Below are 14,209 nucleotides of genomic sequence, written 5' to 3' on the forward strand. Positions count from 1 at the left end.
CTGTTGACATGAAATGTGTCCCTGGAGTTTGTCCTTCATGGACTGTATGTGTGCAGTAAAATACTGGGGAGAAGAGGACCGTTCACATGTTGTTTCAGTTGGATCAGAACTTCAACTCACAATATCGCTACTTCACACAACTAATTTATTCAGTAAAATCGACCATTTACATTAACACAAAAAAAACCCCAACTAAACAAGTCAGCAGCCCTTTTTGGGGCTACAGTGAGAGTGGACACAGCTGACATTACAGCAGACCTGTGGGGCTACAGTGAGAGTGGACACAGCCGACACTACAGCAGACCTGTGGGGCTACAGTGAGAGTGGACACAGCTGACACTACAGCAGATCTGTGGGGCTACAGTGAGAGTGGACACAACCAACACTACAGCAGATCTGTGGAGCTACAGTGAGATTCTTTCAGTGGAGTTCTTTCCTCCAGCACGGCTGTCAGTTCAGCTCACCTCAACATGTGTTGAGCACACCGTGTAAATCATAATGAGAATGGGGTCTCACACCCAAAAACACAAGGGAATCATGTGTGATTGTAAGACATTTTGGAAAATTTCTGCACTCAGGTGACCAAAAATGCAGCTTGTGGACAAAATGCCAAAGCGCCTAGTTGAAGCAGCACTGTAATAAATACACCTGTACATGTGGGCAAGGACTTATTTGTGTCTCCTCTTTACAATGTTATATTTCTCTTCTAGACTTGAAAATCTGCTCATGCATCACAAATTTAACTCTTTGTCTCCACAGTGTGGTCATTTAATGAAATGCAGTGAGGTTTCCACAGAAAACTATATTTAGAAATATTTAAAGAAGAGAACTTTATAATATAATATAAAAGTGTACATTTCCTTGCATTGCATTGCCTAGCAATGTTTGTTTAATACTGTACTATAAGGGAGTTGACACTGACCTTTTTAAAATGGCTCTTTATTTACATTCAAAAATAGGCCCAGAAACTCACCTAAGAATCTCCAGTTTACAGTGTGAACTCTTCAGTCCAGCACAAAGCTGCTCCACTCCTGAATTCTGCAGGTCATTATTATTCATCTCCAGCTCTCTCAATGAGTTTTCTGTTTGTAGAACTGATGTGAGAGATTTGCAAGACTCTTCCGTGAGACCACAGCCAGATAGTCTGTAAAAGAGTAAATACAGTAAATAATGTAGTTCAGTCAGAGGATGATGAATTAAAAGATCTGAACTGCTAATAAAAATGTAAAGAAGAGCTTGAAAGGTCTGGAACACACTGATACATTTTCAGCCTTTTAATTTTACAAACACAGCAACATTTCAACACTACCGTGTCTTCATCAAAGACAGAATGGACAAAGACATGACAAATAACATTCATTAGCAACCTAAGACAGGTGACCAAATAATGGATGGTTGGTTCATAAGTCAGTGAATGGAAGTTACCATAATCAGAGTCCAAATATCAAAATATCACACCCCTAACACCATAACAGGAAACAAAACAACATAGATGTTATTCAATGTTTCACAAATACAAACACATTAATATACAAACAGAAAATATTGTTGGAAGACATGCAGAGTAGTGATTATGGAGGAATAAACACTGAGGAGTGATTATGGAGGAATAACAGAATTCAGAGAGCAGAATCTTTTACTAGTGTTTACATTCCTGTGCTCACACTATGAGTCACTGATCATGAAACATTCTCCTCTGACATTGCTTTTCCCAGTGAGATCCTGAGTTCTGTCTCTGTGGTGCACCGAGAATCCCGGAGGCTTTCACCATCAAGCTCGTCTGTCTTTTCTCTCTTCTGCTGTCTTCTTACTAAAGAAGGTTGCCATGTCAATAGCATTACTCTTTCTCTTCATCCTGGTTGTTTTCTGTCTCTCTATACTAACTGTAAACGAACAAGCAGGAGTATTTTATATTCTAGCCAGTTCCTTAGATTTACGGAAGCTAACATTAGCCTCATTAGCTTTATTACAGTACATCAGGCACGCAGTGTGACACACACACACACACACACACACACACACACACACACACACACACACACACACACACACACACACACACACTTCACTACTTCTCTCCTCCTAATCTCCTGATTACTGTGTCTTGTTTGTCTCTTTCTTTCTCTCTTGTAATTAAGTCCACAGGTTCACTCGTCCAGTGCTGAACATTGTTCCTCACTACTGTGTTCAGATGTCCTGAGTTTACTGTTAGCTGTCTGCTCAGTTTCTCTCTCTGCTGAGTCGACGTCTTGTACCATCACTGTTCTATTTTAGTTTGATGTCTCTGGCTTGATGAAAAATTAGCAGCCAACATTCACTCCTAAGTCAAGCTAATATGACGTTAGTGTGAGGTATCTAGGTGTAGTAACCAACAATATACTGTAACTTGGCAAGCTTAAGGTTACTAATATTAGCCAGCTACATGTTTCATAAAAACACCCGTGGAGAGAGATCACAGGTTTATCTTAAGGAATAACCAATAAACTTTTCAGTTCTATTGAATGAATATTAACTTGTTGCGTTCTTTCCTCCAGCATGGCTGTGAGTTCAGCTCATTTCAACATGGGTTGAACACACCGTGTAGATCATAATGAGAACAGAGTCTCCCACCCATAAATGCAAGGGAATCGTGTGATTGTAAAAGAGTCCTGTAATGTGCCCAGAACCTCAATGGTTCAGCTTTAAATGTTTTAATTAAGATTTTAAGGGCTTTTATTTGCAGAGAGATTAGAATGACTGATGTTTACAGTGTTTTCATACATAAACTAGATAAAATCACTCAGTGAAAATCTTACATTAGAACACTTCATTTTACAACAACACAGCTGTTGGAGTTTCTGAAAATATTCATCCTCTAAGACATTTTGCTAAATTTCTGCTCTCAGGTTACCAAAAATGCAGCTTGTGGACAAAATGCAAAAGCGCCTAGTTGAAGCAGCATTGTAATAAATACACCTGTACATGTGGACAAGGACTTATGTGTCTCCTCTTTACAATGTTATATTTCTCTTCTAGACTTGAATAGCTGCTCATGCATCACAAATGTAACTCTTTGTCTCCATAGTGTGGTTATTTAATGAAATGCAGTGAGGTTTCAACAGAAAACTATATTTAGAAATGTTTAGAGAAGAGAACTTTATAATATAAAAGTGTATATTTCCTTGCATTGCCTTGTCTGGCAATGTTTGTTTAATACTGTACTATAAGGGAGTTGACACTGACCTTTTTAAAATGGCTCTTTATTTACATTCAAAAATAGTCACAGAAACTCACCTGAGAATCTCCAGTTTACAGTGTGAACTCTTCAGTCCAGCACAGAGCTGCTCCACTCCTGAATTCTGCAGGTCATTATTATTCATCTCCAGCTCTCTCAGTGAGTTTTCTGTTTGTAGAACTGATGTGAGAGATTTGCAAGACTCTTCCGTGAGACCACAGCCAGATAGTCTGTAAAAGAGTAAATACAGTAAATAATGTAGTTCAGTCAGAGGATGATGAATTAAAAGATCCGAACTGCTAATAAAAATGTAAAGAAGAGCTTGAAAGGTCTGGGACACACTGATACATTTTCAGCCTTTTAATTTTACAAACACAGCAACATTTCAACAGTACTGTGTCTTCATCAAAAACAAAATGGACAAAGACATGACAAATAACATTCATTAGCAACCTAAGACAGGTGACCAAATAATGGATGGTTGGTTCATAAATCTGTGAATGGCAGTTACCATAATCAGAGTCCAAATATCAAAATATCCCACCCCTAACAGCATAATATGAAACAGAACAACATAGATCTCATTCAATGTTTCACAAATACAAACACACTAATATACAAACAGAAAATATTGTGGGAAGACATGCAGAGTAGTGATTATGGAGGAATAAACACTGCAGTATTGATTATGGAAGAATGAACACCGCAGTAGTGATTATGGAGGAATAAACACTGCAGTATTGTTTGGACAGAATGCAGAGAGCAGAATCTTTTACTAGTGTTTACATTCCTGTGCTCACACTATGAGTCACTGATCATGAAACATTCTCCTCTGCCTTTGCTTTTCCCAGTGAGGTCCTGAGTTCTGTCTTTGTGGTGCACCGAGTATCCCGGAGGTTCAATAGCTGATTCAAGGACCCCATCAGTCAGTCAGGTGTGTGAGAGGCAGACGCCATCAGTCAGTCAGCTGTGTGTGAGACAGATCCCATCAGTCAGTCAGGTGTGTGTGATGCAGACCCCATCAGTCAGTCAGGTGTGTGAGGCAGTCCCATCAGTCAGTTAAGCGTGTGTGAGGCAACTATCTCATGTCTGCTGTTGACATGAAATGTGTCCCTGGAGTTTGTCCTTCATGGACTGTATGTGTGCAGTAAAATACTGTGGAGAAGAGTACGGTTCACATGTTTCAGTTGGATCAGAACTTCAGCTCACAATATCGCTACTTCACACACCTAATTTATTCACTAAAATCAACCATTTACATTAACACAAAAAACCCCAACTAAATAAGTCAGCAGAGCTGTGGGGCTACAGTGAGAGTGGACACAGCTGACATTACAGCAGACCTGTGGGGCTACAGTGAGAGTGGACACAGTTGACACTACAGCAGACCTGTGGGGCTACAGTGAGAGTGGACACAGCTGCCACTACAGCAGATCTGTGGGGCTACAGTGAGAGTGGACACAGCTGACACTACAGCAGATCTGCGGAGCTACAGTGAGATTCTTTCAGTGGAGTTCTTTCCTCCAGCACGGCTGTCAGTTCAGCTCACCTCAACATGTGTTGAACACGCCGTGTAAATCATAATGAAAATGGGGTCTCCCACCCAAAAACAGAAGGGAATCATGTGTGATTGTAAAAGACATTTTGGAAAATTTCTGCGCTCAGGTGACCAAAAATGCAGCTTGTCGACAAAATGCCAAAGCGCCTAGTTGAAGCAGCACTGTAATAAATACACCTGTACATGTGGACAAGGACTTATCTGTGTCTCCTCTTTACAATGTTATATTTCTCTTCTAGACTTGAAAATCTGCTCATGCATCACAAATGTAACTCTTTGTCTCCACAGTATGGTCATTTAATGAAATGCAGTGAGGTTTCCACAGAAAACTATATTTAGAAATATTTAAAGAAGAGAACTTTATAATATAATATAAAAGTGTACATTTCCTTGCATTGCATTGCCTGGCAATGTTTGTTTAATACTGTACTATAAGGGAGTTGACACTGACCTTTTTAAAATGGGTCTTTATTTACATTCAAAAATAGTCACAGAAACTCACCTGAGAATCTCCAGTTTACAGTGTGAACTCTTCAGTCCAGCACAAAGCTGCTCCACTCCTGAATTCTGCAGGTCATTATTATTCATCTCCAGCTCTCTCAATGAGTTTTCTGTTTGTAGAACTGATGTGAGAGATTTGCAAGACTTTTCAGTGATACCACAGCCAGATAGTCTGTAAAAGAGTAAATACAGTAAATAATGTAGTTCAGTCAGAGGATGATGAATTAAAAGATCTGAACTGCTAATAAAAATGCAAAGAAGAGCTTGAAAGGTCTGGAACACACTGATACATTTTCAGCCTTTTAATTTTACAAACACAGCAACATTTCAACACTACTGTGTCTTCATCAAAAACAAAATGGACAAAGACATGACAAATAACATTCATTAGCATCCTAAGACATGTGACCAAATAATGGATGGTTGGTTCATAAATCAGTGAATGGCAGTTACCATAATCAGAGTCCAAATATCAAAATATCCCACCCCTAACACCATAACAGGAAACAGAACAACATAGATCTCATTCAATGTTTCACAAATACAAACACACTAATATACAAACAGAAAATATTGTTGGAAGACATGCAGAGTAGTGATTATGGAGGAATAAATACTGCAGTATTGATTATGGAAGAATAAACACCGCAGTAGTGATTATGGAGGAATAAACACTGCAGTAGTGATTATGGAGGAATGAACACTGCAGTAGTGATTATGGAGGGATAAACAACGCAGTATTGATTGGACAGAATACAGACAGCATAATCTTTTACTAGTGTTTACATTCCTGTGCTCACACTATGAGTCACTGATCATGAAACATTCTCCTCTGCCGTTGCTTTTCCCAGTGAGGTCCTGAGTTCTGTCTCTGTGGTGCACCGAGAATCCCGGAGGCTTTCACCATCAAGCTCTTCTGTCTTTTCTCTCTTCTGCTGTCTTCTTACTAAAGAAGGTTGCCATGTCAATAGCATTACTCTTTCTCTTCATCCTGGTTGTTTTCTGTCTCTCTATACTAACTGTAAACGAACAAGCAGGAGTATTTTATATTCTAGCCAGTTCCTTAGATTTACAGAAGCTAACATTAGCGTCATTAGCTTTATTACAGTACATCAGGCACCCAGTGTGACACACACACACACGCACACACACTCACACACTTCACTCCTTCTCTCCTCCTAATCTCCTGATTACTGATTACTGTGTCTTGTTTGTCTCTTTCTTTCTCTCTTGTAATTAAGTCCACAGGTTCACTCGTCCAGTGCTGAACATTGTTCCTCACTACTGTGTTCAGATGTCCTGAGTTTACTGTCAGCTGTCTGCTCAGTTTCTCTCTCTGTTGACTTGACGTCTTCTACCATCACTGTTCTATTTTTGTTTGATGTCTCTGGCTTGATGAAAAATTAGCAGCCAACATTCACTCCTAAGTCAAGCTAATATGACATTAGTGTGAGGTATCTAGGTGTAGTAACCAACAATATACTGTAACTTGGCAAGCTTAAGGTTACTAATATTAGCCAGCTACATGTTTCATAAAAACACCTGTGGAGAGAGATCATAGGTTTATCTTAAGTAATAACCAATAAACTTTTCAGTTCTATTGAATGAATATTAAATTGTCGCGTTCTTTCCTCCAGCACGGCTGTCAGTTCAGCTCATCTCAGCATTTGTTGAACACATGGTGTAAATCATAATGAGAACAGGGTCCCCCACCCAAAAACACAAGGGAATCATATGTGCTTGTAAAAGTGTCCTGTAATGTGAAAATCTTACATTAGAACACTTCATTTTACCACACTGTTGTTTGGAGTTTCTGAATCTATTCATCCTGTAATACATTTCGCAAAATTTCTGCTCTCAGGTGACCAAAAATGCAGCTTGTGGAGAAAATGCCAAAGCGCCTAGTTGAAGCAGCATTGTAATAAATACACCTGTACATGTGGACAAGGACTCATCTGGGTCTTCTCTTTACAATGTTATATTTCTCTTCTAGACTTGAAAATCTGCTCATGCATCACAAATGTAACTCTTTGTCTCCACAGTGTGGTCATTTAATGAAATGTACTAAGGTTTCAACAGAAAACTATATTTAGAAATATTTAAAGAAGAGAACTTTATAATGTAATATTAAAGTGTATATTTCCTTGCATTGCCTTGCCTGACAATGTTTGTTTAATACTGTACTATAAGGGAGCTGACACTGACCTTTTTAAAATGCCTCTTTATTTACATTCAAAAATAGTCACAGAAACTCACCTGAGAATCTCCAGTTTACAGTGTGAACTCTTCAGTCCAGCACAGAGCTGCTCCACTCCTGAATTCTGCAGGTCATTATTATTCATCTCCAGCTCTCTCAGTGAGTTTTCTGTTTGTAGAACTGATGTGAGAGATTTGCAAGACTCTTCATTGAGACCACAGCCAGATAGTCTGTAAAAGAGTAAATACAGTAAATCATGTAGTTCAGTCAGAGGATGATGAATTAAAAGATCTGAACTGCTAATAAAAATGTAAAGAAGAGCTCGAAAGGTCTGGAACACACTGATACATTTTCAGCCTTTTAATTTGACAAACACAGCAACATTTCAACAGTACCGTGTCTTCATCAAAGACAAAATGGACAAAGACATGACAAATAACATTCATTAGCAACCTAAGACAGGTGACCAAATAATGGATGGTTGGTTCATAAGTCAGTGAATGGCAGTTACCATTATCAGAGTCCAAATATCAAAATATCCCACCCCTAACACCATAACAGGAAACAGAACAACATAGATCTCATTCAATGTTTCACAAATACAAACACATTAATATACAAACAGAAAATATTGTTGGAAGACATGCAGAGTAGTGATTATGGAGGAATAAACACTGCAGTAGTGATATTGGAGGAATAAACACTGCAGTATTGATTATGGAAGAATAAACACTGCAGTAGTGATAATGGAGGAATAAACACCGCAGTAGAGATTATGGAGGAATGAACATTGCAGTAGTGAATATTAGTCTATGAACGCTGCAGTTGTAATGATGGTGGGATGAACACTGAATTAGTGATTATGGAGGAATGGACAGAATGCAGACAGCATAATCTTTTACTAGTGTTTACATTCCTGTGCTCACACTTTGAGTCACTGATCATGAAACATTCTCCTCTGCCTTTGCTTTTCCCAGTGAGGTCCTGAGTTCTGTCTGTGTGGTGCACCAAGAATCCTGGAGGCTTAATAGCTGAGTCAGGGACCCCATCAGTCAGTCAGGTGTGTGTGAGGCAGACCCCATCAGTTAGTCAGGTGTGTGTGAGGCAGACCCCATCAGTCAGTAAAGTGTGTGTGAGGCAGACCCCAGTCAGTCAGTCAGGTGTGTGTGAGGCAGACCCCATCAGTCAGTCAGGTGTGTGTGAGGCAGACCCCATCAGTCAGTCAGTTCTGCTTCTCTCTCACACACACAGATAATAGTTCTTTCTCTCTAACAGACAGAAATATTCTGTCTCTCTCTCTCTCTCTATTTCTCACACACACACACACTCACAGATAATAGTTCTGTAACTCTCTCTCTCTCTCTCACACACACACACACACAATAGTTCTGTCTCTCTCTCCCTCTCTGACACACACATACACAAAAACAGATAATAGTTCTGTAACTCTCTCTCTCTCTCACACACACACACACACACACAAGTTTCAGTTGAGGTGAAGCATTATAAACAGTAAATGAAACATACTTGTGTCAATCTGTATAATAAATAAGATTTCAAACAAGTAGTTATATTGGTCCTGAACTAAACAATGTGAGGTCTGGTTTACTGTGTATAAACAGTAGTCATATTGGTCCTGAACTAATCAGTGTGAGGTCTGGTTTACTGTGTATAAAAGTAGTTATATTTGTCCTGATCTAAACAGTGTGAGCTCTGGTTTACTGGCTGGCAAATAATTTTAGCACCAAATGTCCAGTTGAGGCCTGCAGAACATATTTATTGGGGGGACAGATGGGACCAGTGAACATCTTGTGGTGACACATTAAAATGGCTTCACAGCACAAAGGAATTTCAGGGTACACAAGTTAATACAGTGGTAAAACCACTATTATAGTGTGTAATAAACTACATACTGTTTAATTCCTTACCAGATTATGATATTCACATGAGGTCAGTCAGGGTATCATTAATTAACCCATAAGATTACAATTTGAATGAATCATCACCAATATATCAAGGGTGTGGGTTACATAAACATAAATATTATTACCTGAGAAAGGTTTCATTTCTTTTCCAGCACTTAATATTTTATATCACTTACAAGTATCTTCCATTCTTTGATTCATCCCCTCGAAAAAGGTTGTATTTCAAGATTCCAAAAATTCTACTTGTAGTTATAATTCTACATTTAGTTATAATTTTACAAATGGTTATATTTCTACATGTAGTTATATTGCTACATTTGGTTATAATTCTGCATGTGATTATAATTCTACGTGTGATTATATTTCTATGTGTGGTTATAATTCTCAGTGTATCTGAATTATGTAGTATCAAATGATGAATTATGGGTGCAGAAATGTCTGATCTAAAGTTCTGATGTAATTACAAAACACCACACACACACACACACACACACACACACACACACACACACACACACACACACACACTCGCTACTTCATACAACTAATTTATTCACTAAAATTAACCATTTACATTAACACAAAAAAACAACTAAAGTCAACAGAGCTGTGGGGCTACAGTGAGAGCGGACACAGCTGACACTACAGCAGAGCTGTGGGGCTACAGTGAGAGCGGACACAGCTGACACTACAGCAGAGCTGTGGGGCTACAGTGAGAGTGGACACAGCTGGCTCTTCTGTCTCTGTCTGCTGTGTTCACTCTCTTCCATGTCCTCCTCCTGGACACTTTCACCATCAAGTTCTTCTGTCTTTTCTCTCTCCTGCTGTCTTCTTACTAAAGAAGGTTGCCATGGCAATAGCATTACTCTTTCTCTTCATCCTGGTTGCTTTCTGTCTCTCTATACTAACTGAAAACAAACAAGCAGGAGTATTTTATATTCTAGCAATTTCCTTAGATTTAAGGAAGCTAACATTAGCCTCATTAGCTTTGTTACAGTACATCAGGCACCCAGCGCACACACACACACACACACGCACACACGCGCACACACGCACTTCACTCCTTCTCTCCTCCTAATCTCCTGATTACTGATTACTGTGTCTTGTGTGTCTTTCTTTCTCTCTTGTAATTAAGTCCACAGGTTCACTCGTCCAGTGCTGAACATTGTTCTTCACTACTGTGTTCAGATGTCCTGAGTTTACTGTCAGCTGTCTGCTCAGTTTCTCCCTCTGCTGACTCCACGTCATCTACCATCATTGTTCTATTTTAGTTTGATGTCTCTGGCTTGATGAAAAAATTAGCAGCCAACATTCACTCCTAAGTCAGGCTAATATGACGCTAGCGTGAGGTATCTAGGTGTAGTAACCAACAATATACTGTAACTTGGCAAGCTTAAGGTTACTAATATTAGCCAGCTACATGTTTCATAAAAACACCCGTGGAGGGAGATCACAGGTTTATCTTAAGGAATAACCAATAAACCTTTCAGGTCTATTGAATGAATATTAACTTGTTGAGTTCTTTCCTCCAGCCCGGCGGTCAGTTCAGCTCATCTCAACATGTGTTGAACACACCGTGTAGATCATAATGAGAACAGGGTCTCCCACCCATAAACGCAAGGGAATCGTGTGATTGTAAAAGTGTCCTGTAATGTGTCCAGAACCTCAATGGTTCAGCTTTAAATGTTTTAATTAAGATTTTAAGGGCTTGTATTTGCAGAGAGATTAGAATGACTGATGTTTACATTGTTTTCATACATAAACTAGATAAAATCACTCAGTGAAAATCTTACATTAGAACACTTCATTTTACCACGCTGTTGTTGGGAGTTTCTGAATATATTCATCCTGTAAGACATTTTGCAAAATTTCTGCTCTCAGGTGACCATAAATGCAGCTTGTAGACAAAATGCAAAAGCGCCTAGTTGAAGCAGCATTGTAATAAATACACCTGTACGTGTGGACAAGGACTCATCTGTGTCTCCTCTTTACAATGTTATATTTCTCTTCTAGACTTGAAAATGTGCTCATGCATCACAAATGTAACTCTTTGTCTCCACAGTGTGGTCATTTAATGAAATGTACTGAGGTTTCAACAGAAAACTCTATTTAGAAATATTTAAAGAAGATAACTTTATAATATAAAAGTGTATATTTCCTTGCATTGCATTGTCTGGCAATGTTTGTTTAATACTGTACTATAAGGGAGTTGACACTGACCTTTTTAAAATGGCTCTTTATTTACATTCAAAAATAGTCACAGAAACTCACCTGAGAATCTCCAGTTTACAGTGTGAACTCTTCAGTCCAGCACAGAGCTGCTCCACTCCTGAATTCTGCAGGTCATTATTATTCATCTCCAGCTCTCTCAGTGAGCTTTCTGTTTGTAGAACTGATGTGAGAGATTTGCAAGACTCTTCCGTGAGACCACAGCCAGATAGTCTGTAAAAGAGTAAATACAGTAAATAATGTAGTTCAGTCAGAGGATGATGAATTAAAAGATCCGAACTGCTAATAAAAATGTAAAGAAGAGCTTGAAAGGTCTGGGACACACTGATACATTTTCAGCCTTATAATTTGACAAACACAGCAACATTTCAACACTACTGTGTCTTCATCAAAGACAAAATGGACAAAGACATGACAAATAACATTCATTAGCAACCTAAGACAGGTGACCAAATAATGGATGGTTGGTTCATAAATCAGTGAATGGCAGTTACCATAATCAGAGTCCAAATATCAAAATATCCCACCCCTAACACCATAACAGGAAACAGAACAACATAGATCTCATTCAATGTTTCACAAATACAAATACACTAATATAGAAACAGAAAATATTGTTGGAAGACATGCAGAGTAGTGAGTATGGAGGAACAAACACTGCAGTAGTGATTATGGAGGAATAAACACTGCATTAGTGATTATGGAGTAATGAACACTGTAGTATTGATTATGGAGGAATGAACATTGCAGTAGTGAATATTAGTGTATGAACACTGCAGTAGTAATGATGGTGGGATGAACACTGCAGTAGTGATTATGTAGGAATAACAGAATTCAGAGAGCAGAATCTTTTATTAGTGTTTACATTCCTTTGCTCACACTATGAGTCACTGATCATGAAACATTCTCCTCTGCCTTTGCTTTTCCCAGTGAGGTCCTGAGTTCTGTCTTTGTGGTGCACCGAGAATCCTGGAGGCTTAATAGCTGAGTCACGGACCCCATCAGTCAGTCAGGTGTGTGTGAGGCAGACCCAAGTCAGTCAGTCAGGTGTGTGTGAAGCAGACCCCAGTCAGTCATTCAGTCAGGTGTGTGAGAGGCAGACCCCATCAGTCAGTCAGGTGTGTGTGAGGCAGACCCCATCAGTCAGTCAGGTGTGTGTGAGGCAGACCCCATCAGTCAATCAGGTGTGTGTGAGGCAGACCCCATCAGTCAGTCAGGTGTGTGTGATGCAGACCCCATCAGTCAGTTAAGTGTGTGTGAGGCAGTCCCATCAGTCAGTTAAGTGTGTGTGAGGCAGAACCCATCAGTCAGTTAAGTGTGTGTGAGGCAGAACCCATCAGTCAGTTAAGTGTGTGAGGCAACTATCTCATGTCTGCTGTTGACATGAAATGTGTCCCTGGAGTTTGTCCTTCATGGACTGTATGTGTGCCCTAAAATACTGGGGAGAGGAGGATGGTTCACATGTTTCAATTGGATCAGAACTTTGACTCTCTTCTACATTGCTTGTGTGAGGACTCAAGGACAACTAACTTTTTGTACAAAAGAACTGATACGGTCAGTTTCACAACTGTGCTTACATGCATTGGAGTAGAGCCAAATACTAAAACTTTCTGAAATTCAAGAAAAAACTTTAAACTGATCAGACAATTTATGCTGATTATATGATTTGTAAAGAAAAGCATTGTATTAAACTTGAGAGAAATGCAAAACAATCATTTTCACTAGTGGTCTGAGATATTGGTCCCACTGTATGTGAGAAACAGTAGTAGCCTGCTACAGTTTTAGGTGAGTGACAGTAGTAACAGCATTAGCTTCTGGGAGACTCACTGCATGTAGTCATATTAACACCTACACCTTTCTAATGTGCCCAATCACCATCATCGGCTCTAAAGAAAACCCATGATAAAGTTTGAAAACTGCCATCAGTGTGAAATATATACATGTATGTATGTATGTATGTATGTATGTATGTGTGTGTGTGTGTGTGTGTGTGTGTGTGTGCACATGTGTACACGTGTGTACACACTGGTCATGCTCATCCTTATACATTTTTCTCTGTATTGGTCAGTAGTGGTTGAACTGTAATGTTGGTCAAAAAGCTGAACTGATAGTTCATATTTAAACCCTTTTGTATGTTACACTGTGTGGTGTGGTGTGTGTGTGTGTGTGTGCATGCATGCATGCGTGTGTACACACTGATAGTTCATACTTGAACACTTCTGTATGTTACACCGCAGCACATTTTCTGTCTGTTTCACTAAGAGTGTGAACTATAAACACTGTTGGCCACTGTTATAAATGTAGGACCATTCTGAACACACAGACACACAACTACCCATGACATCAAATATCATTTCACCATCATTAATACATTTAGACTAATGAATCACTGGACAGTGTTACTACATTCCAATGTTCCACAACTTTATGGTTTAACTTAAGCACCTGGTGTTGGAGCTTTCAATCACCTACATGTGCTTTAATGTAGGATCTCTCTATCCTGCTCTCTCTCTAATGTTCTCTCTCACTCTCCTTTTCATTTTTCACAGAAGACCTTCTGAGTCAAGAACATCCACTGCCTGCTA

General features: G+C 39.2%; 1 protein-coding gene across 1 annotated transcript in view; it reads right to left on the reverse strand.

The window, feature by feature from the left end:
• Positions 1-14,209, reverse strand: part of LOC113569178 (NACHT, LRR and PYD domains-containing protein 3-like) — a 239,803-nt gene that overhangs the window by 208,661 nt on the left and 16,933 nt on the right. Inside the window, exons 7-11 of the mRNA XM_035526147.1 lie at positions 11,667-11,837; positions 7,530-7,700; positions 5,275-5,445; positions 3,274-3,444; positions 974-1,144 (exon numbers count right to left, since the gene is read on the reverse strand). Coding sequence (XP_035382040.1) covers positions 974-1,144; positions 3,274-3,444; positions 5,275-5,445; positions 7,530-7,700; positions 11,667-11,837 — 855 coding nt within the window. The remainder of the gene's footprint in view (positions 1-973; positions 1,145-3,273; positions 3,445-5,274; positions 5,446-7,529; positions 7,701-11,666; positions 11,838-14,209) is intronic.

Source organism: Electrophorus electricus, chromosome 5, assembly GCF_013358815.1.
Source record: "Electrophorus electricus isolate fEleEle1 chromosome 5, fEleEle1.pri, whole genome shotgun sequence".
Taxonomy (NCBI): Eukaryota; Metazoa; Chordata; class Actinopteri; order Gymnotiformes; family Gymnotidae; genus Electrophorus; species Electrophorus electricus.